Consider the following 24,445-nt stretch of genomic DNA (forward strand, 5'->3'; position numbering starts at 1 on the left):
TTTGGCGGGATGTTACTCATGACCTCTATACATTAACAGCACAGAGGTGGAGTGAGTGGAGAGTGTCAACTCCTGGGAGTGGTCATCCACAACAAGCCTTCTTGGACTCTTTATGTGTTCGCACTGGTTACAAAGGCCGAACAAAAGTCTCTTCTTTCTCAGGCAGCTGAGAAAATTTGGCATGACCGTGAATACCCTTGCCAACTTTTATAGGTGGCCATCTAGAGCATTCTGTCTGGATGTATCACTACCTGGTATGGCAACTGCGCCATTCAAGATTGGAGATGGTTACAGAGAGTGGTGAACTTGGCCCGAACAATCACAAAGGCCAACCTCCCGTCTATAGAATCCACCTACCAGGCCCGCTGTCAATGAAAGGCTGCCAATGTTCTCAAAGATCCATCCCACCCTGGCAATGTTTTTCTACAACCTCTACCATCAGGGAGAAGGTACAGAAGCCTGAACACATGCACCAGCCGGTTTCATAACAGTTTCTAATCTACTGTTGGTAGAATACTGAATGGACTCTTAAAAAATTACATTCGCTTGTACCTGTGTTTTTGTTTTTGCTGCTGTTTACCTATTATTTACTTATCGATGCTACTTAACTCTGTGATCTGCCTGTATTGCTCGCAAGACAAAGCTTTTCAGTCTGCCTCGGTACACATGACAATAAATTCAATTCAATTCAATTCAATTCAAAAAGTAGAGTCACCTGGGAAAATAGCACACACAGTGATCAACTTGGTGAACTGAACCGCTTCATTTTCCTGTTTTTGCCACAAGATGCTAGATAGAAAATAGGCTTAAACCTCATCAGAATAACTGGAACCACTCAGTGGTTAGCCGACTTTTGATTGTTTTCGCCAGAGACCACATGTGGTAAGACTACTCTTAATTATTACCCATAGGAAAATTAAACCCAGCAGCTGTGTCAGTGGAAATGTTGTCAACATAAATGTTTTAGCATCAGGTCTGATCACAAAGCGTCTATTTAATTTTTCCAACATACTGCCAGGATAAAATTATTGTAATTTGAAAAGGATGTAAGTCATTACCCCAAAACTTGAGCGACGAGCTGAAGTGTTCTCTTGAGGCACCATACTTGGGAACAGTCTCAGGGCTGAAAGCCTCCATCACAAATACCAGTGAAAATGATTGGTCAAATGGCCAGTCAATGTTGGTTCAGAATGCTGCAAATATTCTACTAAAAAGTTGATATTTCCGTCCAGGTTAGATTATTCTGCCAAATGGTTCTGCATGTTTCTGAGCCAACTCTGCTCAGGCAATCCACTTAAAGCCACTAAGAAACCACGTTTTTCCAACTAGGCTTTGATTTATAGCTGGCACTATATGCCTTTTCTTTCCATAGAACTCATATGTTTATACCAAACAGTCAGTTGTTTTCAAGTCCTTCCATATTTTGGGATTCCCTTGTGCTGGAGTAAGATATTAATAACACATTTATTGAAATGGAATATTGGCATGGGAAGACAGTTTTTTTAAAACAAAGGATATATCAACTTGCAAGAAGCAGATGAATATTCAATAGTGTTCAGTCAGCTAGAATATTGCTTGAGTGAGTAGTTTCAGCATTGGAGTGCCAAAGGACGGTCAAACTAAAATTTAGAAATCACTGCACAAAAGGTCAATCATTTAGTGATTGTGCTGGTCCTCCACTGGGGCAATTTACCCACAGTGTCACTATTCTGCCTGTTCCCCAAAGCCGTGCACACTCTTCCTTTCAGATAACAGTTCAACTGAGGTGAAAGTCTCAACTCAACCTTCCTCCACCACGCTCTCAGGCGCAGCATTCCAGATCCGAAGCAGTCACTACAGAAAAATAAATAGACTCTCCTCATGTAGCCATTGCTTTTTTTGCTAATTACCTTAATCTGCACCCTCTTCTCCATTTTTCTAACAATGGGAACAGTTTCTCCCTACCTACTCCATGTAACAATGGGAACAGTTTCTCCCTGTCTACTCCATGTAACAATGGGAACAGTTTCTCCCTATCTACTCCACGTAAACCTCTCATTATTTTGAGTACCTCGATCAAAATTCCTCTTAACCTTCAATTCTCTAGTCTGTCTTTGTGATTGTTTTCAGGGTTAAGGAATTTCATTCTCTGAATCTTTTTGTTCTAATGCCTTCACATTTTTCCTAAAAGTGTGGCACCCAGAACCAGATATAAAATCCCCAAGGTGAGGTCAAACCAGTGCCCTTTAAAAGTTTAATACAAATACTTTCTCTTGTCCTCTTTGCCCCTATTTATATAGCATAAGATACCATCTGCTTAATAAACATGCTCACAATCTGCCTCATCACTACAATGTTTTATACACATGTACACCCAGGTCCCTCTGCTTCTGCATCCCATTTAGATTTATATTCCTGATTTTTATGCCATCTGCCATGCATTCTTCCAAGCAACATATCACACTTCTGATTCCTGAGGAAGGGCTTACGCTCGAAGCATCGATTCTCCTGCTCCTGGGATGATGCCTGACCAGCTTTTCCAGCATCGCACTTTTCGACTCTGATCTCCAGCATCTGCAGTGCTCACTTTCTCCCTGCATTAAATTTAACCTGACACTCATCTGCCCACTCCACCAATCTATTTGTCTTCTTTTGAAGTTCTACACTATCATGCTCACAGTTCACAAGGATTCTAAATTTTGGATCATCTAGAAATGTTCAAGTTGTGACCTGTACATTAAGGTTGAGCTGGTCACCTGACCTAATTTACATGTCCCCTCTTCTCCACTTAAAACACAACTAGTGGAGAGTCCCAAAATCTAACCCTTTGCGTCAGGAGCCTGTACCTATACAAACATATTTTAGCTGTATTATTTTTTGAACAAGAGAAATAAATGCTGGGAATATATTGGCAGAGTATTTTCTAAGTGGTCGAGGAGGCTTTAAACTAAAGTAGCAGTGGGATGGGAACCTATGCAAGGAGTCAGAAGAAGGGGAATCAAGGACAAGAATAGAAGACAGAAAGGGAAATAAGAGAAGTGATAGGCAGAGAACTCAAGGTTCAGGATCAAACAGGGACAAAGTGAAAAATAATGGGAATCAGACAAGTAATTTCAAAAAGACAAGCCTTAAGTCTTTGTGCCTTAATGCACACAGCATTTGAAATAAAGTGGATGAATAAATTGTGCAAATGGTGAAAACAGTTATGGTGTAATCAGGATCGCAGAGATATGGCTGCAAGGTGACCAAGGATGGGAACTGATCATACAGGGGTATTCAGTATTTAGGACAGATAAAAAGGAAAAGATGGTAGAGTTGCATTACTGGTTAAAGAGGAAATTAACTCAATAGTGAAGAAGGCTATTAACTCTGATGATGTAGGATATGTACGAGTAGAGCTGAGAAATGTCAAGGGGCAAAACAAAACATTAGTGGACTTTGTTTATAGACTCCAAAACTGTAGGGGTAATTTTGGGAATGCCAGCATATAGAAAATTGAGATACCCATAATAAAGGAACATCTGTGTGGGTGACTTTAATCTACATACAAATTGGGCAAATCAAATCATTAACAGTACTATAGAGGAGGAATTCCTGGACTGTATACTCCAGGTTTCATGAACCAATACTTTGAGGAACCAACTAGAGAATTAATCGTTGAGGAATTAAAAAACAGTGGCAGGTTCAGTGAGAATCAGCATGGATTTACAAAAGGAAAATCATGCTCAATAAATCCACTGAAATTCTTCAAGGATGGAACTATTAGGGTTGATGAAAGGAAGCCAGTAGGTGTGGTTTATCTGGACTTTCAGAAGGCTTTTGACAAAGTCCCTGTAGTGTAAAATTATAGCACATGTGAATTGGGAGTAGTGTATTGGGATGGGTAGAAAACTGGTTGGCAGATAGGAAACGAAGAATAGGAATAAATTGGTCTTTTTCTGAATGGCAGATAATGACTAGTGGTGTACTGCAGGGATCAGTGCTAGGATTCCAGTTATTCACTATATATTAATGATGTGAATGTTGGAATATAGCTGTAATAAATCCAAATCTGAGGATCACACATGAGGCACGGGAAAGTGAGCTAGGGAGAGGATACAAAGATGCTTCAGTGTGAATTGAACAAGCTGAGTGGGCAAATGCATAGCAGTTGCAGAACAATATGGGTAACTGAGAGGTTATCCATTTTGGGAACAAAACAAGAAAGTAGATTATCTGAACAGCTATAAATTGACAGGAAAGTGCAAGGTGACCTGGGTATCCTGGTGCACTTTTGCTGAAGGTAAGCATGCAGGTGCAGTAGGTGGTTAAAAAAAAGGAAAACAGTATATTGGCCTTCAAAATGAGGGGATTTGAGTACAGGAGCAGGGATGTCTTGCTGCAGTCATACAAGGCCTACAAGAGACCACACCTAGAGTACCATGTGCAGTTTTGATCTGCTTTTCTGAAGAAGGATGTTCTCACTAGCGGGAGTGCAACAAAGGTTTACCAGACTAATTCCTGGGATGGCAGGACTGATGTATGAGGAGAAGTTCAATCAGTTAGTGTTGTATTTGCTGCAGTTTGATTAGATTAGATTGGAATCCCCACAATATGGAAACAGGCCCTTCTGACTGACCCTCTGAAGGGTAACCCACTCAGACCCATTCCCCTACCCTATATTTACCCCTGACTAATGCACCTAACATGATGGGCAATTTAGCATGGTCAATCCACCTGACCTGCACATTTTTGGATTGTGGGAGGAAACCACGCAGACTCGGGGAGAATGTGCAAACTCCACACAGGCAGTTACCCGAGGTGGAAATCAAACCTAGCTCCCTGGCATTGCTAACCACTGAGCCACCATGCCGCCCATAGTTCACAATAATGAGTGTGATGGTGGGGGAAATCTCATATGAAGTTATAAAATTCAAGCAGGACTAGACAGTGAATGCAAGAAGAATATTCGTGATGGTAGGGGAGTCCAGAACCAGGGGTTACAACCTAAGAATACAGGGTGAACCATTTAAGACTGAGATGGAGAGAAATTTCTTCACCCAGAGAGTAGTGAGCAAGTGGAATTTGTTACTACAGAAAACAGTCAATGACCAAAATATTGTATTATTTCAAGAAGGAGTTAGATATAGCTAAAGGGATCAAAGGATATGGGGGGAAAAACAAGAGCAGGAGTTGGATAAATTGGCCATGATCAAAACAAATGGTGCAGCAGGCTGAAAGGGCTGAATGGCCTATTTTTGTTCCTATTTTCTACTTTTCTATAAGAGACTTAGTCTGGTATCAGATGACGGTCTGTTAGTGGGAAGTAATACACCATATGTGACTGTATTAAATTTAATGTAAAGCTCAATGGAAATGGCAGTGTTGTTACCCCAGGATGTAGATTACCGAATCCCAAAAATGAATAACTTAAATATGAATGCAACTCACCATTAATCGTTCATAACATTTATATGGAAATCAAATGTCACAACATTCATGATTAATTTATTTAAAATGTTATGAATCTGAGGGGAAAAACCTGCACATAGAATGTTTTGCTAATGATATTGAGATCTTTCATAAATACAATAGAATAGTGAACCAAATATTTAAATAGCTTATATCTGTGCAACTGTTAGTGATCCTTGTGAAGTTTTAGACTTTGGCCCCTCCCATGTCCTGCTTCCAATAGAGAGCTTCTTTCCAGTCCTTTGTCTAATCTGTACTGTAGCTGATCACAAGGAAGTGTATGAAGTAATTGTCAACTCTTTACAGTTTTATTGGAACCAGGCATATGGAAAAATGTAAATCTGATAGTTCACTAGAGTGAACACGTCTATTATTACATTTCCACATCCTGCACAGAAAAGAAGTGAAGAGGCAGCAGCAGCATATACTGGAGCCAAAAACATTAATCAATCTGTATTTATTCTTTCATGGTCCTGCTCAGAATTTCTTGCAAACATGTAAAAAAAATTAATACTAAATTAAGTTCTGCAACAACATTAAGGTAAGGATCTGACTAAATTTTAGTTAAGGCTCAGTTATCAGAATTGTAGCCTTCTATTCATCCTGAACAACAAACCCAACAAACTAGCTGGTCTGTTCTTGTTTTTTTGTATGAAAATGATTCTTTCATTTACTTCATCAAAAGAAATTTGACATGTATGGACAGTATATATATGTGTGTATTTCCTACTCATGACTGGATTTAGCTAGGAAGCTCTGGTTGGAAACATCCTGGAATTTTTATCACAGTATGTACTCCTGCTATTGTGACATCACCTCTTGGTCCAACTAACCTGAAACTGTGGTCCTTTTGTGGTGTTGCAATTGTGGAGGAAGCATTAGTTGTGCGAGGGTTGCTAATGGAATGCTAACCTATTTTTTCAGCTCCTGTGTGATCGATTCTGCCTGGGTATATCTGAAAAGCAATCCAGTCTGTCCCAACACTGTGTATAAGGAATTGCAGGGAGTGTGTACCTAATTCCCTAGGAGTTATTGCTGCAGTGTCCAGGACAGGAATCTTTAATACCTGAAGGCGGCAAGAAAATCTGGGAGGGATGGTAATCATATTTCCTGACTGATTCTACTTATAATTATGCAGTCTGTTCATGTGGGAAAGAATTGACCATTTATTAACTATGGTGCATGTGATTTTGAGTTCCAACTAGGGACTAAAATTTGGCATGTCAAAACACACAGTTAGGCCCCTGTTCAAGTAAAAAACAACTTTGAAACCATCATCCCAGTTCAATCTTTGATAGTATGAAGCCTTGATAAAGTTTTAAGGATGTGAGAATGCAGGAACTGGTATTTCAATATTTAAATTCTGTTCTAAGGAGATGAAAATCTAAAGACTAACTGGGCTGGCCAACGGAGTGTGCTTCTGTGAAACAATTTTAAACCTTTGCAGGTTTGTAGACACACATTTATTGTCAGACATCCTGTGGCAGAAAATATAGTGGTAATCTTGCAAGGATCTATTCCGCCATGAAACCTTGTGAGGAGGGAGTACAATCTCTGAGTTACATGTTTCATGCAAGTGCCTTGCCTCACAAAGATACCCCTCAGAAGTAAACAAAAAGAATAAGGAAACCCTGTGTTTTTCAAATTTTGCCAGAATCCTTCAACATGCTAAATATGCTTCCTGCACTTCAAACATCATTTTTTGTGCCTGGCTATTGCATATGTGAACCATCTTCAGATGACCTGATCTTGGAAACAGAGACAATGTGAGCTCCTTGGGTACAATGCATCAAGAGCTGTAGCCGTCTCATCACCAAGATGACAGGATGACATTACCCAGGTCCCATAATAAGCACAATTCTTTCCACACATGAGGATTCACATGATGCACAAATATACACTTCCTCCACTTTTTAAACCTTTCCTGGACTGTGAGCTCATGGTAAGGCTAGTATTTAATAACTTTGTGTACTAGGTTTTCCAATGATGGATTCAACCCTCTGTAGTCCAAATTACATCTGCTGACTACATTGCTTTCATTTTCCAATATATTGTCCTACTTTATATTCCCCGTAGCATTAAAAATATTTTGGTCTCTCTTGAAGATCATGCAGCACCACCAGGTTTTTCAAATTAAAGCAATATTATTAAAACAATGTTACTCCTGAGACCAAGTAGGTAAAGTTCAGTAGAACCCAGGAATACATCAGTGCAGACTAAGATTTATTTGACTGGGTTGGTTCTGTTTTTGTCTAAGTACCAAGGGCAACATCAGTTTGTACTCTTGCAATTTGGACTAGGAAGGAACAGAGCTTGGTTTATTTTGGAACCTTATGGATTAGCATTTTTCAAATCAGAATTAAAGTCGGTTTCAAAGGATGGTTTGTGAAATTAACATTAAAATTGAAGAGATTTACAAGTGCATTTTGGGAAAGCAAATCTTAGCAGGACTTATACATTTAATGGTAAGGTCCTATGGAGTGTTGCTGAACAAAGAGACCTTGGAGTGCAGGTTCATAGCTCCTTGTAAGTGGAGTCACAGGTAGATAGGATAGTGAAGAAGGCATTTGGTATGCTTTCCTTTATTGGTCAGAGTACTGAGTACAGTTGTTGTGAGGTCATGTTGCGGCTGTACAGGACATTGGTTAGGCCACTGTTGGAATATTGCGTGAAATTCTGGTCTCCTTCCTATCAGAAAGATGTTGTGAAACTTGAAAGGGTTCAGAAAAGATTTACAACGATGTTGCCAGGGTTGGAGGATTTGAGCTATAGGGAGAGGCTGAATATGCTGGGGCTGTTTTCCCTGGAGCGTCGGAGGCTGAGGGGTGACCTTATAGAGATTTACAAAATCATGAGGGGCATGGGTAGGGTAAGTATGCAAAGTCTTTTCCCTAGGGTGGGGGAGATCAGAACTAGAGGGCATAGGTTTAGGGCGAGAGGGAAAAGATATAAAAGAGACCTAAGGGACAACTTTTTCAAGCAGAGGGTGGTACGTGTATGGAATGAGATGCCAGAGGCAGTGGTGGAGGCGAGTACAATTGCAACATTTAAGAGGCATTTGGATTTGTGTATGAATAGGAAGGGTTTGGAGGGATATGGGCCGGGCACTGGCAGATGGGACTAGATTGGGGTGGGATATCTGGTCAGCATGGATGGGTTGGACCGAAGGGTCTGATTCCATGCTGTACATCTCTATGACTCTATGACTCTGTGGACTATGAGGGAAACCAGAGTACCTGGAGAAAATCCAAGCAGATATAACAGTGAAATAGTGCTCTCACATTTAAAAGAAATGATGTAGCAAATCTGATCAGTGTGGGATAACTATCCTGGCAATTATGCTCCTCAAGAATTAAAGAATTTCTTTAGCTGGTCTCTGTGTCCAGAAAGAAATCAGAAAAGGTGATGGAGTAGAATGGGCACCCTCATATTTTCCAGACGAAAGGGAGTAGCCATGGGCACCAGTATGGGCCCCAGCTATGCCTGTCTCTTTGTCGGCTACACAGAATAGTCCATCTTCCATAGTTACACCAACACCACTCCCGTCCCCCACCTTTCCCTCCGCTACATTGATGACTGCATCAACACTACCTCGTGCTCCCAGAAGAAGGTTGAGCAGTTCATCAATTTCACCAACACATTCCACCCCGACCTTAAATTCACCTGGACCATATCGGACACCTCCCTCTCCTTCCTAGATCTCTCCTAGTACATCAACAACGACTGACTCAACACTGACCTATTTTACAAACCCACTGACTCCCACAGCTACTTGACTACACCTCCTCCCACCCTACCTCCTGCAAAAATGCTATCCCATATTCCCAATTCCTCCGCGCCCACCATATCTGCTCCCAGGAGGACTAGCTCCACCACAGAACACACCAGATGGCCTCCTCTTTAAAGACTGCAATTTCCCCTCCTGTGTGGTTGAAGATGCCCTCCAGCACATCTCATCTACTTCCTGCCGCTCCGCCTTTGAACCTCACCCCTCCAACCGCAACAAAGACAGAACCTCCCGCTCCTCACCTTCCACTCAATCAACCTCCGCATAAACCACATCATCTGCTACAAATGGGCCCCACCATCAGGGATATATTTCCCTCCCCACCCCTAACCATTTTCTGCAAAGACCATTTCGTCCTTGACTACCTGGTCAGGTTCACGCCCCCCCAACAACCCACCCTCCCCTCCTGGCACCTTCCCCTGCCACCACAGGAATTGCAAGACCTGCGCCCACAGCTCCCCCCTCACCTCCATCCAAGGCCCCAATTCTACATCCATCAAAGCTTCACCTGCACATCCACCAATGTCATTTATTGTATCCATTGCTCCCGATGTGGTCTCCTTTACATTGGGGAGACTGGACACATTCTCGCAGAGCACTTCAGGGAACATCTCCAGGACACCTGCACCAACTAACCCCACTGCCCCCTGGCCGAATGTTTCAACTCGCCCTCCCACTCTGCTGAGGACATGCAGGTCCTGGGCCTCCTCCATCGCCACTCCCTCACCACCCGACACCTGTAGGAAGAACGCCTCATCTTCCACCTCGGAACCCTTCAACCCCATTGCATCAATGTGGACTTCATTTCCCCTCTCCCCACCTTACCCCAGTTCCAACCTTCCAGCTCAGCACCATCATCATGACCTGTCCCACCTGTCAAGCTTCCTTCCCACCTATCCGCTCCACCCTTCTCTCCAATCTATCACCTTCTCCTTCCTACATCCACCTATTGCACTCTTAGCTACGTTCTCCCCAGCCCCATCCCTCCCATTTATCTCTCCACCTCAGAGGCTTCCAGCCTCATTCCTGATGAAGGGCTTTTGCCCAAAACGTCGATTTTCCTGCTCCTCGGATGCTGCCTGATCTGCTGTGCATTTCCAGCACCACTCTAATCTTGACTCTAATCTCCAGCATCAGCAGTCCTCACTTTCACTTACCCTCATACCTAGACATGTCAAGTGGTATCTGTAACTCCAAACAGAAGTGCTCAGTGGCAGTTCAGTTGCAAAGAAATCTCAGTGAACCTCTGAAATAATTTGCTTCAGCAAAACTATATGATGTTCGGAGAACACTTCATAACCTATACTAACTAAACTAAAGAGGAGTAATGACGTACGTTATGGAGAAGGATTACAGAGGATTGGACTGTAGAAAGCTGACAACATTACTGTGGAGCAATGCAATGGGACTTAGGGAAGCACTGAGAAAAATGCAGGCACTATTAAACTTTGGGAGATGGTGACTTTTTAGATTAGATTCCCTACAGTACGGAAACATGCCCTTCAGCCCAAGTCCACACCGACCCTCTAAAGAGTAACCCACCCTGACCCATTCCCCTGAAACTATAAACAATTTAGCACAGCCAATTCATCTGACCTGCACATCTTTGGATTGTGGGACGAGCACCCAGAGGAAACCCACACAGACAGTCATCCAAGGTAGGGACTGAACCTAGGTGCCTGGCACTGTGAGGCAGAAGTGCTAACCACTGAGCCAACGTGCCTTTTTGTTGATGTTAGAAGGTATTCGGTGTATGCAATTATTTTCATAAATCAGAATTGGTGTGACTAATATAGTACCAAAATTTCACAAACACATTTATGAAGATAACATCAACCTTTGTGTGTAAGTATAGTAGGAAAAGCTTTCAGAAATTCTGGATTAAATGTTAGTCTGACTGATGTGTCCCCTGTATTTTTTTTTAACAACTAATTTTAATTTATCTGCAAAATTGCCTCCAATTATGCAGGTCTGATGAAAAGTCCAAAAAATACAAGGGTAGAAATTATGTTGACCCAAAGCTAACCCTGTTATTAAAAGCTTTGCAAATGTCAAAATTGGCAGCTTTATAGATGACTGTTGGGTTCAATCTATGAAATGTGGTCATTAAGGCTGAGTGCTTGACCAGCTCCTCCCAGTGGCACAGGGCAAACAGTGGTTGGACAGTGTGGGTCCACAGTCTTTTTTCTGTCCATTTAAAGAGACAAAAATGAAAGAGGGGTAGGGGGAGAAAAAAGGTTTGTGAACCAATGATTTGCCCACTACTAGTTTCTATGTGCATTAGGACTCCCAGATGAAGTTTGTTCTTATATATGCACCTCACAATGGGATAGGTAGTTATCCTTTTAATTGTTGTAGAACTAGGAAGCACTTTATCACCAGGAACTAAATTGCCTTGACTGGGAATGTTAGCAAATCCCTGCTATAATCTGCAAAGGAGAGGATAAAAACTATAGGGAATGGATTACCACTATGGTATTCTTCCCATCCAACCCCCGGGAAAAAGCATTTGATGCACCCAAAATTAGTAAGTCACTGTTACTCTCAGATACAATTGTATCATTTGTCGACCTCCATAATGTGCAGCCCGTGGAAGTAGAGAGTCAAAACTCCTGTCAGTAAAGTCCTGAAGTTACTTAGAATAAGTGGCATTTTAAACATCACATGCCTGAAACTAATCATAAACAGTTCGCAGAACAATTGCCAACTCAGAACGCCAATATTCGCACCCTTTGCAATGAAAGAAATTAATGGTCTGGAACATGACTTGAACATTTTCCTATGTATTTGTTTGTAATGGTTTCAATATAGCAGCACAGCCATGAGATGATAAGTAACAGTATTTAAATGACTGAGTGCAAAAAACGTGTAGCAGGACGTGATATAGACCTGTTACATCAGAGAGCTGTCATGTCTTGAAGTGACTTACCTATAGCACATTTTATAAAGCATTTTGAGATATTGTCTAACTTGAATGTTCTTGCTCCACAGATGGTAATGCAACTAATTCCTTTGTGGAATTTTCATCTTCTTAATGCTCAATGCTTTTGGCTGACTGTTTAGCTGTCTGAAAACTGAAAAATCATGCAGCAGATGAGAATTATTCTGAAATCCCTGAGGCAATGTGTGGGTGAGCTAAGGCTGGCCTTCAAGACTATCCAAAGATCTGTCCTGAGAAAATATTTTATTAGAATCTCCTCAGTGTGGAAGCAGGCTGTTTGGCCCATTGAATCCATTCCGATCATCTCAAGGGCATCCCCTCCAGACCCACCTCTAAACCCTACATTTCCATGGCTAATCTATCTAGCCTGCACATCCCTGTACACTATGGGGCAACTTAGCATGGCCAATCCACCTAAACTGCACATCTTGGACTGTGGAAGGAAACTGGAGCACCCACAGGCCTGGGAAGAATGTGTAAACTCCACACAGACAACTGCTCAATGCTGGAATTGAACTCGGGTCCCTGGCACTGTGAGGCAGCAGTGCTAACCACTGAGCGGCTGTGCTGCCTTTATCAAGATTGCAATGATATCTTCAATAATAATTTTTTTTGAAGCATAATCTTTGGTGCTTTGCTTCAGTCCACAGTTGGTGCACTCAAGTCATTAATATTCTCTCCGCTCTCTAGTGAAATTAGAGTGGCACTAATGTTAAACAAGGGCAAGATGAGTGTGTGCTAGGCAATGACAGGCGTAGTTTTATATGAGTGAATGCGTACTGTGTCCATATTAGCTTTGCTTCCAGCTCTCAGCATGCTTCATTATTGTCTTCCCCTTTAGCGGCAGGAAAGCCTTACTTCATTGAAGTATTATGCAATACAGAGTAATTACAATTACCCTTAAGACTCTCGCTGGCCTGCATTACAAAGTGTTACCACACTTGTTTAGTTGCTAGAAATTCGATTGTCAAATATCTAAAGTGTACTCTAAGACACATTCTATATCAGATTGGCCTCATTATATCTTATTCTGAAGATACTACATACTGAACTGCAACTGATCACCAATCAGTCATCTTCATGTATCCTTCTGAGCCATGTGGGTTGGTGCAATGGATTGCCACATGATAATCATGCTATGAAAATCTTATGTTGGAAAAGGGACTGACATCACAAATGATCTCAATGTCAGCTCTACTTAAATTGACAATTTTTACATGCAATATTTTCTATGAACTGTTCCTTCCAATCGTGCATGTCTTACAAGTTTGTAGAACAGCTACTTCTTCCTCTTTTTCTTTATCCCCTGTGTTGAAGGGATAGTGAATTACACAGTTCTATTCGATTTGATACAAGTAACCTTCTTGATGTAATGAGTGAGCTACTACTTTATATATGCGTCAAAATTCCTAAGTGTTCCTTGGAAAGAAAGAAATGCAGGGCAGTAGTGAGCTTGACCGCTGCAGACAATGCTGTTTCCCTGATGTGAATAGAAGTTTGGTCTTCAATCAGCCGTTGACAACCCCTATTATTTTCAATTAAAATGCATATACTGATAAGGCACTGACAGCCATAAAACTTTAGCTAAGACTAGTCTGTACACTCTGTTAATGCTTTGTGTATGTATGTATGTATGTAAAGGACATTTTTCATGATGTCTCAATAAAAGAGTCTAAAATCTAACATTTATCACAATTATATTCCCCTTTTGTTAAAAATAAACATACAACATGGATAACAGAAGCAGTTGGCTATTCAGCCCTTTGAGCCTGCTCCAACATTCATTACGATCATGGCTTATCATCAAACTCAATAGCCTTTCTCTGCTGTTCCCCCTGCCCTTTGACTCTGTTAGCCCTAAGTGCTACATCGAGCTAACTAATTATATCCTTCTTGAAATCATACAATGTTTAAGCCTCGACTGCTTTTTATGGTAGTGAATTCCACAGACTCACTACTCTCCGGGTGAAGAAATTTCTCCTCATCTTGGTCCTAAATGCTTTACCCTATATCCTTAGACTTTCCCCCCGACCCACCGACCCCCATCATCAGGAACATCCTCCTATATATACCTTGTCTAGCCCTGTTAGAATTTGATAGGTTTTCATGAGATTCACCCCACATTCTTCTGAACCAATTCAACCTCTCTTCGTATTGTCAGTCCTTCCATCCAGTCTGGTAAACCTTTGCTGCACTCCCTCTATAACAAGAACTTTCTCATTTGAAAATCCCTAGGCAAAACAACAACCTGATCAAAACTAAGTAACAATAATAGCAAAATATCTCACTGACCTTCCAAAGTGAGGTGCAGTCAAAGTTATAGTTTGGCAGCAGCAAACCTGGGATGAATACTGCCTCAAGGCAGTATTCATCCCATGATTACTTTCTGCAACTCCTGCTATGACTTATAATTTGTTAGAGATGATTTTGGACAGGTTTGAGGCCAACCTTGGTGTAGATGAGTTAGAAGGATTAGACACATGTCCTTGACTGCATTTACATGTGACAGATTAGTACAATGATCTTTTTTCAGGGGCGGGGGGAGTTTTGCTACAATCAGCCTGAAACAAATAATTAATGAAAGCAGAAACCAGTCCATTAGATTTAACACTTTCGAAGTTTGTGCGAAGATTTGTAGCTCGGGTGCTCGTTGTTGTGGTTCTGTTCGCCGAGCTGGAAGTTTTTGTTGCAACAAAAACTTCCAGCTCGGCGAACAGAACCACAACATTTAACACTTTCTTTTGGTACAGAAACCATGTACAAACTTTTTCACAGCGGTGAGCATTAGGATCTGGAATGCACTGCCAAAGATTGTGATGCAGCCAGTTTCAATTGAGGCTTTCAAGAGGGAACTAGCTTATCTGAAAAGGAAGAATGTGCAAAACTACAGGGGAAAGGTAAGAAAACAACGTTAATTGAATTGTTCAGGCAGCACAGACATGAGCGAGACAACTAGCTTCCTTTTGTGCTGTAACCATTAGCTCAGCTGACTGATCCGTGATGCATAGTGTCAGCCACAGCACGGGTTCAATTCCCATTCCACCATGAAGGTTCAGCCTTCTTAACCACAACTCTTGTCTGAGGCACAGTGACCCTCAGGTTAAAGTTAGCACTTGTCACCTTTCACCAGTAATGAATGAGCAGCCCTATGGTTCTCTAGGGCTATGGCAATGTTTCCTTATTCTATGCTTCTGTCCAATTTAAGGCAACAGGCAAACATTTAACAAGTCAATTAGCCTGAGGTGATTTATTTACATGAGTTAATTAGAAAATTAGATTATAAAAGAATGAAGCATGGAAGGTGAATCAAGGCTGTTGACAGATTTTTTTTACAGCTTTGTAGATTGTTCAGACCAGAGCGGTCAGAGTTTATACAGATAAAGGAAAATAATCATTATTTCCAAGAGCATATTCTATTCAGTAACTGCAGATAAATTATTTGGAATCATAGCAACATTCCTGCATTTTAAATGGTTTTCTGAATATTTTCTAGACATTACTGTCTTGCAAGTCTCATTAAATTCACAAAAAAGACTTAGTATTTGAGAATTGGCTTTGTTTTCATTTGCAATGAGTATAAATTTACCATTCCTATGCATCCTGCAGGGAACCACATTTTCCTTGCCCTTTGGTCTCCTTCCTATCGGATGTTGTGAAACTTGAAAGGGTTCAGAAAAGATTTACAAGGATGTTGCCAGGGTTGGAGGACCTGAGCTATAGGGAGAGGCTGAACAAGCTGGGTATGATTCTATTTTGAACACCTCTGAAAATGTCAGCATTTAACCTTTGATACTTAACAATCTCTCTATAAATAATACAATAGTACATTTTACAAGATTCCATACCCATATTAGAGCATTTCTGACCACGAATGTTGATTTGATAAGTCAGGCTTAAAGATTAGTGGATCTTTATCCATTGCATTTTAAATTCTGCTATCATGCAATATTTTCCCAAATACCTCTTATATTCTAGGAGATAACCATTTGAGAATTCTTTGATGCAAGTGATGCAGAGAGATGTGGCATTAATTACATTCTCAAAGTCCAGCAAAACGGACCAGAATATGACACATGCAATGGTGAGGGAATAAAACAGCATTTTTCACCTTGTATTTGGTTTAAGGTTTTCCACTGCAGCGTGTGTTTGATTAGTGACAGTAATAAGTTCTTCTGTTTTGTTGTCCAACCCTTGCATTGTTGAAACAACTTCATATTCTGGAAGACAAGCATGTAAAGATCTCAGTAGAGAATATGATGCACAATGACAAATGATATGCATATTTCATATCATGCATGAGTAAAACTAACTTCAATTAGATTATCAAAGCCTCCGCGCATTAGTTGCACATTTTCCTACTTCCTGATGTATATTCTATCCTAGAAGCATAATTTAGTTGCAGGGTAAAATAGTTCAGACCATTTCCTGACTGCAGGCAGGATTGAATAAGTTTTTCTCCACATGAAGAATGGTTAATGTATCAAATGGATATCAGGCTAAACCTGTGGGCAGAAAGGCCTGAAACTCTCACCAGGTGGGAGAAGTACAGAATTTAGAACAAAATATAATCCCCTCAGCATTCTGCCCTGTTTTTTTCAGTCAATGAAATTCCACAGATGAGGAGGAAAGGGAAAAAGAATCTTCCACTCCCCCCCCACTATCCCAGTAAAGCTGCATGTCTAGAGGAATTCCTGGGAATTAGGCTTAATTTGTCCTGATAATCTCTGAAGGAATTTTTATTTCCCAGCTGACAGCCAGTCCAAATTCCAATGAGATCCCAGGTCTCACCCAAAGGTAATGGATCTCTCTCTGATGCACTCTTCCAGGAGTGGGCCATTTGTCCTGAGAATACAAACTCCTTCCCAATCTGGAATGTGCTGTCAGACATAAGCAGATGTTTGGCCCACTCTGCTACGCTTCTGCCAATAGCACAGGCCTATCAAAATGTCAGGCTTTAAAGCTCTGAAACTAATTACAAAAACCTCAAACACTGCGAGGGAGGGAATGTAAGATAGTTTGGGATTGATATAAAATGTTATTTGAACAATCCTGGTTCATGTCAATCCAACCTGACCTCTGTTAGTGCCTTATAATTGAAGAGAAGACTGTTTCCATGAAAGGACTGGTTTCAAAAACCTGGCATTACACGTAATTTGACAAAAATTGATGATAAAATTTATGGCCATTCAGTAATGAAGTAAGTACTAATGCAGGATAGAGTATTAAAGGGCTAATTTGTCTGACCTTTGCTCATGAACAATATCACTTCCCCATGAGTAAAGTTCAGAGAAAAAAAGAGGCTGAAAGCCTGGCCCAAGATTATTTGATAGGCATGTTTCCTGTGTTCCTGGCCTATTGCACATTTCCTTATCACTCTTGACTAAGCATTCAGTGAAACTTGGTATTATAGCCAACTCCTAACTATCAGTAATTAGGTAATTTATAGTAAAGTTCTACAGGGAGCTAGAAATTGTCAATCTCAATACCAGTAAGCAAATTTATTTTCCTTTCTGCTAGTTATAGCAGGGGACGGACCTTGCATTGTATGTTACACCTAGACAGTGTTAATGACCCAACAGGAATATGCCTACTCAAAAACAACAGATTTCAAATGCAGTGTTCTTGTTTAGAACTAGGGTAGAAGAGGCTGGAAAAAATCAATCCCTAATATTTTGTTTGTTCTGTTTACACCTGGTACTCTTTAGTGAAAAATGGGGTAGTTTCTTAAATGCAATAATGGGAGGACAGGTTCCTCATCACCAGTGTGATCGTGGGAAACAAAAGTCTATCTACTGTTTACTTAACAAAGCTAACAAAATAACAGAACACACTGTCTCAACTGTACTGCAACAATTGTAAACAGTCAAAATATTTATTCTAGACAAAATATTATAAATTATAATGCTATTACCACTAGCGGTGTCATTTTCATTACTCTCCCAGTCTACTATGAGAAAGGTTGGGCAGCCTTCAACAGTCACAAGTGTCAGGTTGGAAGGAGGGTATCGAGGAGGAGCTGTGGCTTTATTGTTTGTTATGTTTTCATGAGGAAAATGCTTCAGTGATTCAGTAATGGAGCAGGGCCTGTCTTGCTTTGTCAAATATTTCACGTAAGAACCTTAGAAGGAAAAGAGAAGCAGGATAATCAATCAATCAATAATCTCTATCCAATAGAGTACTGGATACCATAGCAAATGTATGGCTCCTCTTGTTGATTGAACAATTGGTTCGTAACATGCCAGTTGTCCTTCCAATTTCACACCTCAAGCACAAGAATAAAATCATTATTAATTGTGTTCTTCAGAGTCCAAAGTAGAACCTAGGTGCTCTCTATTCTTGTTGCATGTTCAAAATAATGCTTTCCATTTACGAACACAAAACATATAAAATATAAATGCCATTCAGCTCAATCAAATGTACAATTTTCTCACCTTGAATTCAGCCCAAAGGATGGATTTGAACAAACATAACATTTCTAAAAACAGAATTATTTGAAAGGTTTCCTTAACTTCCAAGGTTAATTGATTAAAGCCACAATATTAATATGATCTTAATGATTTAGCTGACAAGGAGTTGATCAACACATAAACTTTTGAGCATTCTGCACATACTTACTGCTCTGCACACAAAGCTCTTCTCCATTTCTTTTGTCACTGATTCTCTCTCGATGGGTGATCACCACGCAAGTTCAATAGTGTGTTTATGTTTGCTTTATTCATTACTGGTAGCATCTTCAGACCTGGGGCATATTTCAGTTGAACCTTTTTTCCAATGAAAGAAGTTTACTTTTCTCCACATTATGTTGATGATTGACCTTTCCCAATTCGAGCACCATGTAATGTTTGCTTACATTTCAATCAATTTTATACCCTTACTGTAACTCTGTAATTTTACAAACCTTTATTCATTGAAATTTTTTTAAAAATGTTTTAGGTGAGCCTCTTCATACCGGAACTTCTGCATCACTGTTACATGGTTAAACCCTAATATCCAAGTGGAGTCCAGCTTTGCTTACTCACTTCTGCGGCCCAAGCTACAGTTATGTGCATCTGTTGCATATTCTACTAATATTTCCAATAAAGTATAATAGGATTACTCAAGACATTCCTTATTTGCAAAATTTCCTAGGTCTTTGCATCTTGAGGTTAAACATGGAGAATTAAGTTTTCATACCTGAGTCGTGTGTCATAAGTGGTGGTGGCCAATTTGCCACCTTAAAGTGGATTTGATCACCACTGACACTTCGACTGAACCAAAACATTGGTGCCTTGTAATACTTTCAAGGATCCACCAGCAGTTCAAGTTAATATGTCCAATTTGAGGTTTTCAAGTAATCGCACAGATGCACAGCTCTTCAGATTCGTGAAGATTTAGAAACTGACTAAAGGCATCCTCTTGAGAGTATAACTGCAACCGTTTACAAAATGAATGAAATGAATTATTTATTTACATTAAGGGATAACATTTTAAGTGATGTTTCTTTACTGTAGGGACAAGGTGAATTTTAAAAGTGTTGCTGACCTGATTGTATCTTTGACTAATTGCTGAGTTGACCTTGTCCAATCACTAAACTGACAAACCTGCAAGCAAGCAACATTTCAGCACTATCACTGCTGGGATCTCCCTGACTTCAAGATCACTGGAGTAGAAATCTTCAGCATGATTGAAAGATGAGCATAATCATATCCCCAGCATATCACGCTTCACAGAAGCAGCAATTTAAGCTACAATTCAATGTCTTTTTTGGCTCCAATAGTCAAACTACAGGTTTGGGTCATAAGTTCTTGTTCTTCCTGCAGTCCATAGTTTTAGAGAGATTAATTTCAGGCAGTGTTCACTTTGAGGTTGGAATGTCATGGTAACAATGAATTGAAATGTCATGGTTTGCCTGTCTATGTTTGTAGAGAAAGTGAGGTCTGCAGATGCTGGAGATCAGAGCTGGAAATGTGTTGCTGGAAAAGCGCAGCAGGTCAGGCAGCATCCAGGGAACAGGAGAATCGACGTTTCGGGCATAAGCCCTTCCTGAAGAAGGGCTTATGCCCGAAACGTCGATTCTCCTGTTCCCTGGATGCTGCCTGACCTGCTGCGCTTTTCCAGCAACACATTTCCTGTCTATGTTTGTAGCTTGCAATTAATGAACATTGCCACTGGCACTTCTGTCCATCTTTTCCAAGTACTCACAGGAATTTCTTCTCAGCATTTTTCAGCAAATTATGTTGTGCATTTGTCACTGCTAGATCAGAGAACACCTTATTGTGTCATTGTTAATATTGTAGAAATTTATAAGCTATTGTGTTTTACCAGAGCATAGAAGGTACCTCATGATATTAGCTCCTTGAAGTCCCTAATCCCAATATTATATTTTCGTTTTCTTTTGCAATTTTGTCAATGTGCATCAACAGACACTGCCCGAATTTTCTTTAATCAGTCTCCCCATTTCAAAGGGAGGCATCTGAAGGGAGGAACAGAGATGTCTATGTGGGGATGGGTTTTGTCCAAATGAATGGCCTACCACTAAATAGATCCCCTAATGCATAGCAGGTCTTGAAACATCTGTAGAAAGAAAGAGCAACAGAATTTACATTCCAGGCTGGTGATCTTCCACCAGATGAAAGTCACCAACTGAAAACATTGGGCAAGATATTGAGTTTTGGCTCAAGGGCCCCATGTCAGTAAAGTAGCCACCCAGCCATGGTGATTTTCAGCTAGATTTTCAAGAACTGCCCAACCAGTATCCAGAAAGCCGGATTCTCATCCAATTAGATTAGATTAGATTACTTTACAGTGTGGAAACAGGCCCTTCGGCCCAACAAGTCCACACCGACCCGCCGAAGCGTAACCCACCCATACCCCTACATTTACCCCTTACCTAACACTACGGGCAATTTAGCATGGCCAATTCACCTGACCTGCACATCTTTGGACTGTGGGAGGAAACCGGAGCACCCGGAGGAAACCCACGCAGACACGGAGAGAACGTGCAAACTCCACACAGTCAGTCGCCTGAGGCGGGAATTGAACCCGGATCTCTGGCGCTGCGAGGCAGCAGTGCTAACCACTGTGCCACCGTGCCGCCCATTAGTGACAGCAGGTAAGCTATCAAAACTGGAAGGCAAGCTGGAGATCATCCGGTACAGAACTAGAATGCAGTCGCTATGTAAAGAGAGGCTGTCTCCATCGTGAGACCCCATTGTCCAACTTCTTAAACTTTTATACCAAACAAAACTTCAGTAGCCAGGCTACCATTCTGGAGGGAAATCTCTACCAAATGGAGACCTGCAGTCACACCTTTTCCAGGCAGATGTGGGGGCTTTAAAGTCTGCTTGGAGTGATAGCCTGTGGCCCCCTAATCCACCATTAGTCATGCACCCTATATGGAGCCAAGAAAAGCCTGCTCTTTGACTTTATTTTTCTCTCTCTACTAAAACTCCTTGACAAACAGGATTTTCAACATTTTTGGTTTACATTTCAGATTTTTAGCACCGGCAGTTATTTATTGTTATTCCCATCTTCATTCTTTTCATATACATGCAAATACAATTCAAACATTTTTGCCCATGCAATTAATTCATTGAAATCTTTCTCAAACATTTCCAATTTCCTTTCCATTACTTACCACACTCTGTTACTTAGTAACATTAGTGCATTCACATAAATACTGATGTTGCTCACATTTACATACATGATAAACAGACAAGTACTTAATATTTATTTTAAGTTTTGCCCTTTAAGCAGGCTATTTCTTGTCATTATGGTATGGAGGATAACATATATAAATAACATTCATTTGCATCAATGTCCATCAATGTTTCAAGATCTCAGTAAATATTCTGGAAGGCATGAAGAGAACGCAATCATATAAAAACATTTCAGCTATCTGGTTACATTTTCTCTTCATCTTTAATGCTGCTCTTTCCCTTATTGGCACCTAGGTTCAAAAAAGCCTTTGAGCCAATTTGGCTAATGGCTCATATTGTTCCATCCAGTTTTCAATTAGTTTTCCAATGGAATGCCCTCATGTGACCTTCTTAGAAGAAACGGAGCACCAAGGAATGCAGGAAAATCAGGCTCCACACAAGATGCTGTGCATATTACTGCATCCGCAGGCAAAGTGAACAGATCTGATTTTAATAGATCATTACTGCACGTGGCAACCTCTCTTCCTTGGGTTAATTCTTTGGCTCTCAGATTTCTTTCATTGCAAAAGCCACAGAGTATTATTCCTGTCAATGGCAGCACCCCAATCATGGTTTATCATGATCTACGTGGGCAGCATTCGAGGAGGCATTACAGGTTGAACAAGAACAAATTAGCTTATTGGTCACACTTACCAGGAGTTCCCTGATCATTTCTGAGGACCTTGTCTGGGCAAATAGAACTAAAATAGTGATGTCCCATGTAATATAAGATAACCCACAGATACCATGCAGCAAAGGGGCATGGCAGCTCTTGTCGTCTGCAGCACTTTGCAGGTATAATGTGACACTAAATTGTGAGGTTAGTCATATTCAGATGCAAAGACAAAAAATTATTGTTGTGAACACCCTGCAGCCATAAAATGCATGTTTGATACTCAGCTGCTTATTATCCAGTTTGTCAATTGCTGCTTGCACTTTGGCTTTCCTTTTCCCTCAGTTTTCCCCTCCTCTTCTTTGTCCTTAACCCTTTGTCTTCAATAGCACAGCCACTAATGGGTGAGATTATCTTCTGAGGTTTTCCAATGTCATTCAGAATTTTGTTGCATTACAGTGCCACTATCCTTTAGACCTGCCATTCATTCTCTATCTCCCTATATCACTTAGGCCTTGATGTTCATTCTGGGACAGACACACAATACTGGGAGAACCTGACCTTAGAAGTAGCTACATGCACTCCTCACTTTCAATCCCTGGGGTGTCATCTACTCATGTCCTGTACTCATCTCATACATCTTATGTCATATTATTGTCTACTCCTACGCAACTTTTTCTCTTCACCTATAACATGACCTGATTTAGTATCCAAAGGTACCCATGCACACAGCAGGAAAAAAAGTTTTATTATTTAAAATTCTATATTTATCTGTTTAAAAAAAATTGTCATTCATAAAAACACATTTCGACAGGTGCTAACACTTTGATATATCTGGAAAGGCGTTTACATATTTACGAGTTCCAAGAGGTTTCGGCATCTTTCATTGATAATTGCTCTGCAGTTTATTTGAATTAGAATCCCTACAGTGTGGAAACAGGCCCTTCGGCCCAACAAGTCCACACCAACCCTGTGAAGAGTAACATACCCAGACCCATTCCCCTACCCTATATTTATCCTTAACTACTAACCTGCACTGTGGGCAATTTAGCATGGCCAATTCACCTAACCTGCACATCTTTGAATTGTGGGACGAAACCAGAGCACATGGAGGAAACCCACGCAGACACGGGGAGAATGTGCAAACTCCACACAGACAGATGCCCAAGGTTGGAATTGAACAAGGATCCCTGGCACTGTGAGGCAGCAGTGCTAACCACTGAGCCACCATACCACATGAAAACCCAAAAAGGGACCTATCCTTTATCATCAACTTGGCCTGGTATTCTGGCGCAAACCCCTGATCATCAAGGTCCACGGGGAAGCCTTAGAGAACGTTGACCACTTCCAATGCCTCAGAATTGTCCTGTCGACCAAAGCAGCTATTGATGAAGAGATCCAACACTGCCTCCAATGTGCTAGCACAGCATGTGGCATCCTGAGGTAAAGGATGTTTGAGAACATCGTCAGATCCGACACCAAGACTATGGTTTACAGAGCTGTGGTGGTTTCCATTCTCCTATATGGCTGAAACTTGGACTGAAATACAGCAGACACCTTAAGGAGCTGCAGCAGTCCTACCAACGCTGCCTGCGCAAGGTTGTGTGAATCTGCTGGGAAGAAAGGTGCACTAACACCAGCATCCTCAACCAGGCCACTATCCCCAGCATCAAGGCACTGATCACCCTTGATCGGTTACAATGAGTTGGGCACATCATCCGCATAACCAACACAAGATTCCCTGAGTGGGTGCTCCCAGCCTCAAAATGGTATGCAAGCCCGAGGTGGACAGGGGATGTGCTTCAATGATACCCTCAAGGCCTCATTGGTGAAGTGAAGCATTCTCACAGCCACTTGGGGAATCACTGGCCCAAGACTCTCCAAAGTGGAGGAGGAGCAGCCTCAGGGAAGGTGTCAAGCACCTCGAGACTTGCCACTGAGAAAAAATAGAAGCCAGGCAAAAACAGCGAAAGGAGAGCGTCAATGGTCCATTCACA

General features: G+C 41.0%; 1 protein-coding gene across 50 annotated transcripts in view; it reads right to left on the minus strand.

Annotated features, from left to right (window-relative positions):
• Nucleotides 1-24,445, minus strand: part of abi3bpa (ABI family member 3 binding protein a) — a 350,635-nt gene that overhangs the window by 20,932 nt on the left and 305,258 nt on the right. For all 50 annotated transcript variants that reach the window (XM_087992632.1, XM_087992642.1, XM_087992635.1 and 47 more), the window contains 2 exons: nt 18,070-18,276; nt 16,267-16,375 (listed from right to left, as the gene is read on the minus strand). In XM_087992632.1, coding sequence (XP_087848758.1) covers nt 16,267-16,375; nt 18,070-18,276 — 316 coding nt within the window. The remainder of the gene's footprint in view (nt 1-16,266; nt 16,376-18,069; nt 18,277-24,445) is intronic.

The sequence above is a fragment of the Chiloscyllium plagiosum genome, unplaced genomic scaffold (assembly GCF_037043375.1).
Source record: "Chiloscyllium plagiosum isolate Xiang-an unplaced genomic scaffold, Cpla_swu_hap1 HiC_scaffold_12, whole genome shotgun sequence".
Taxonomy (NCBI): Eukaryota; Metazoa; Chordata; class Chondrichthyes; order Orectolobiformes; family Hemiscylliidae; genus Chiloscyllium; species Chiloscyllium plagiosum.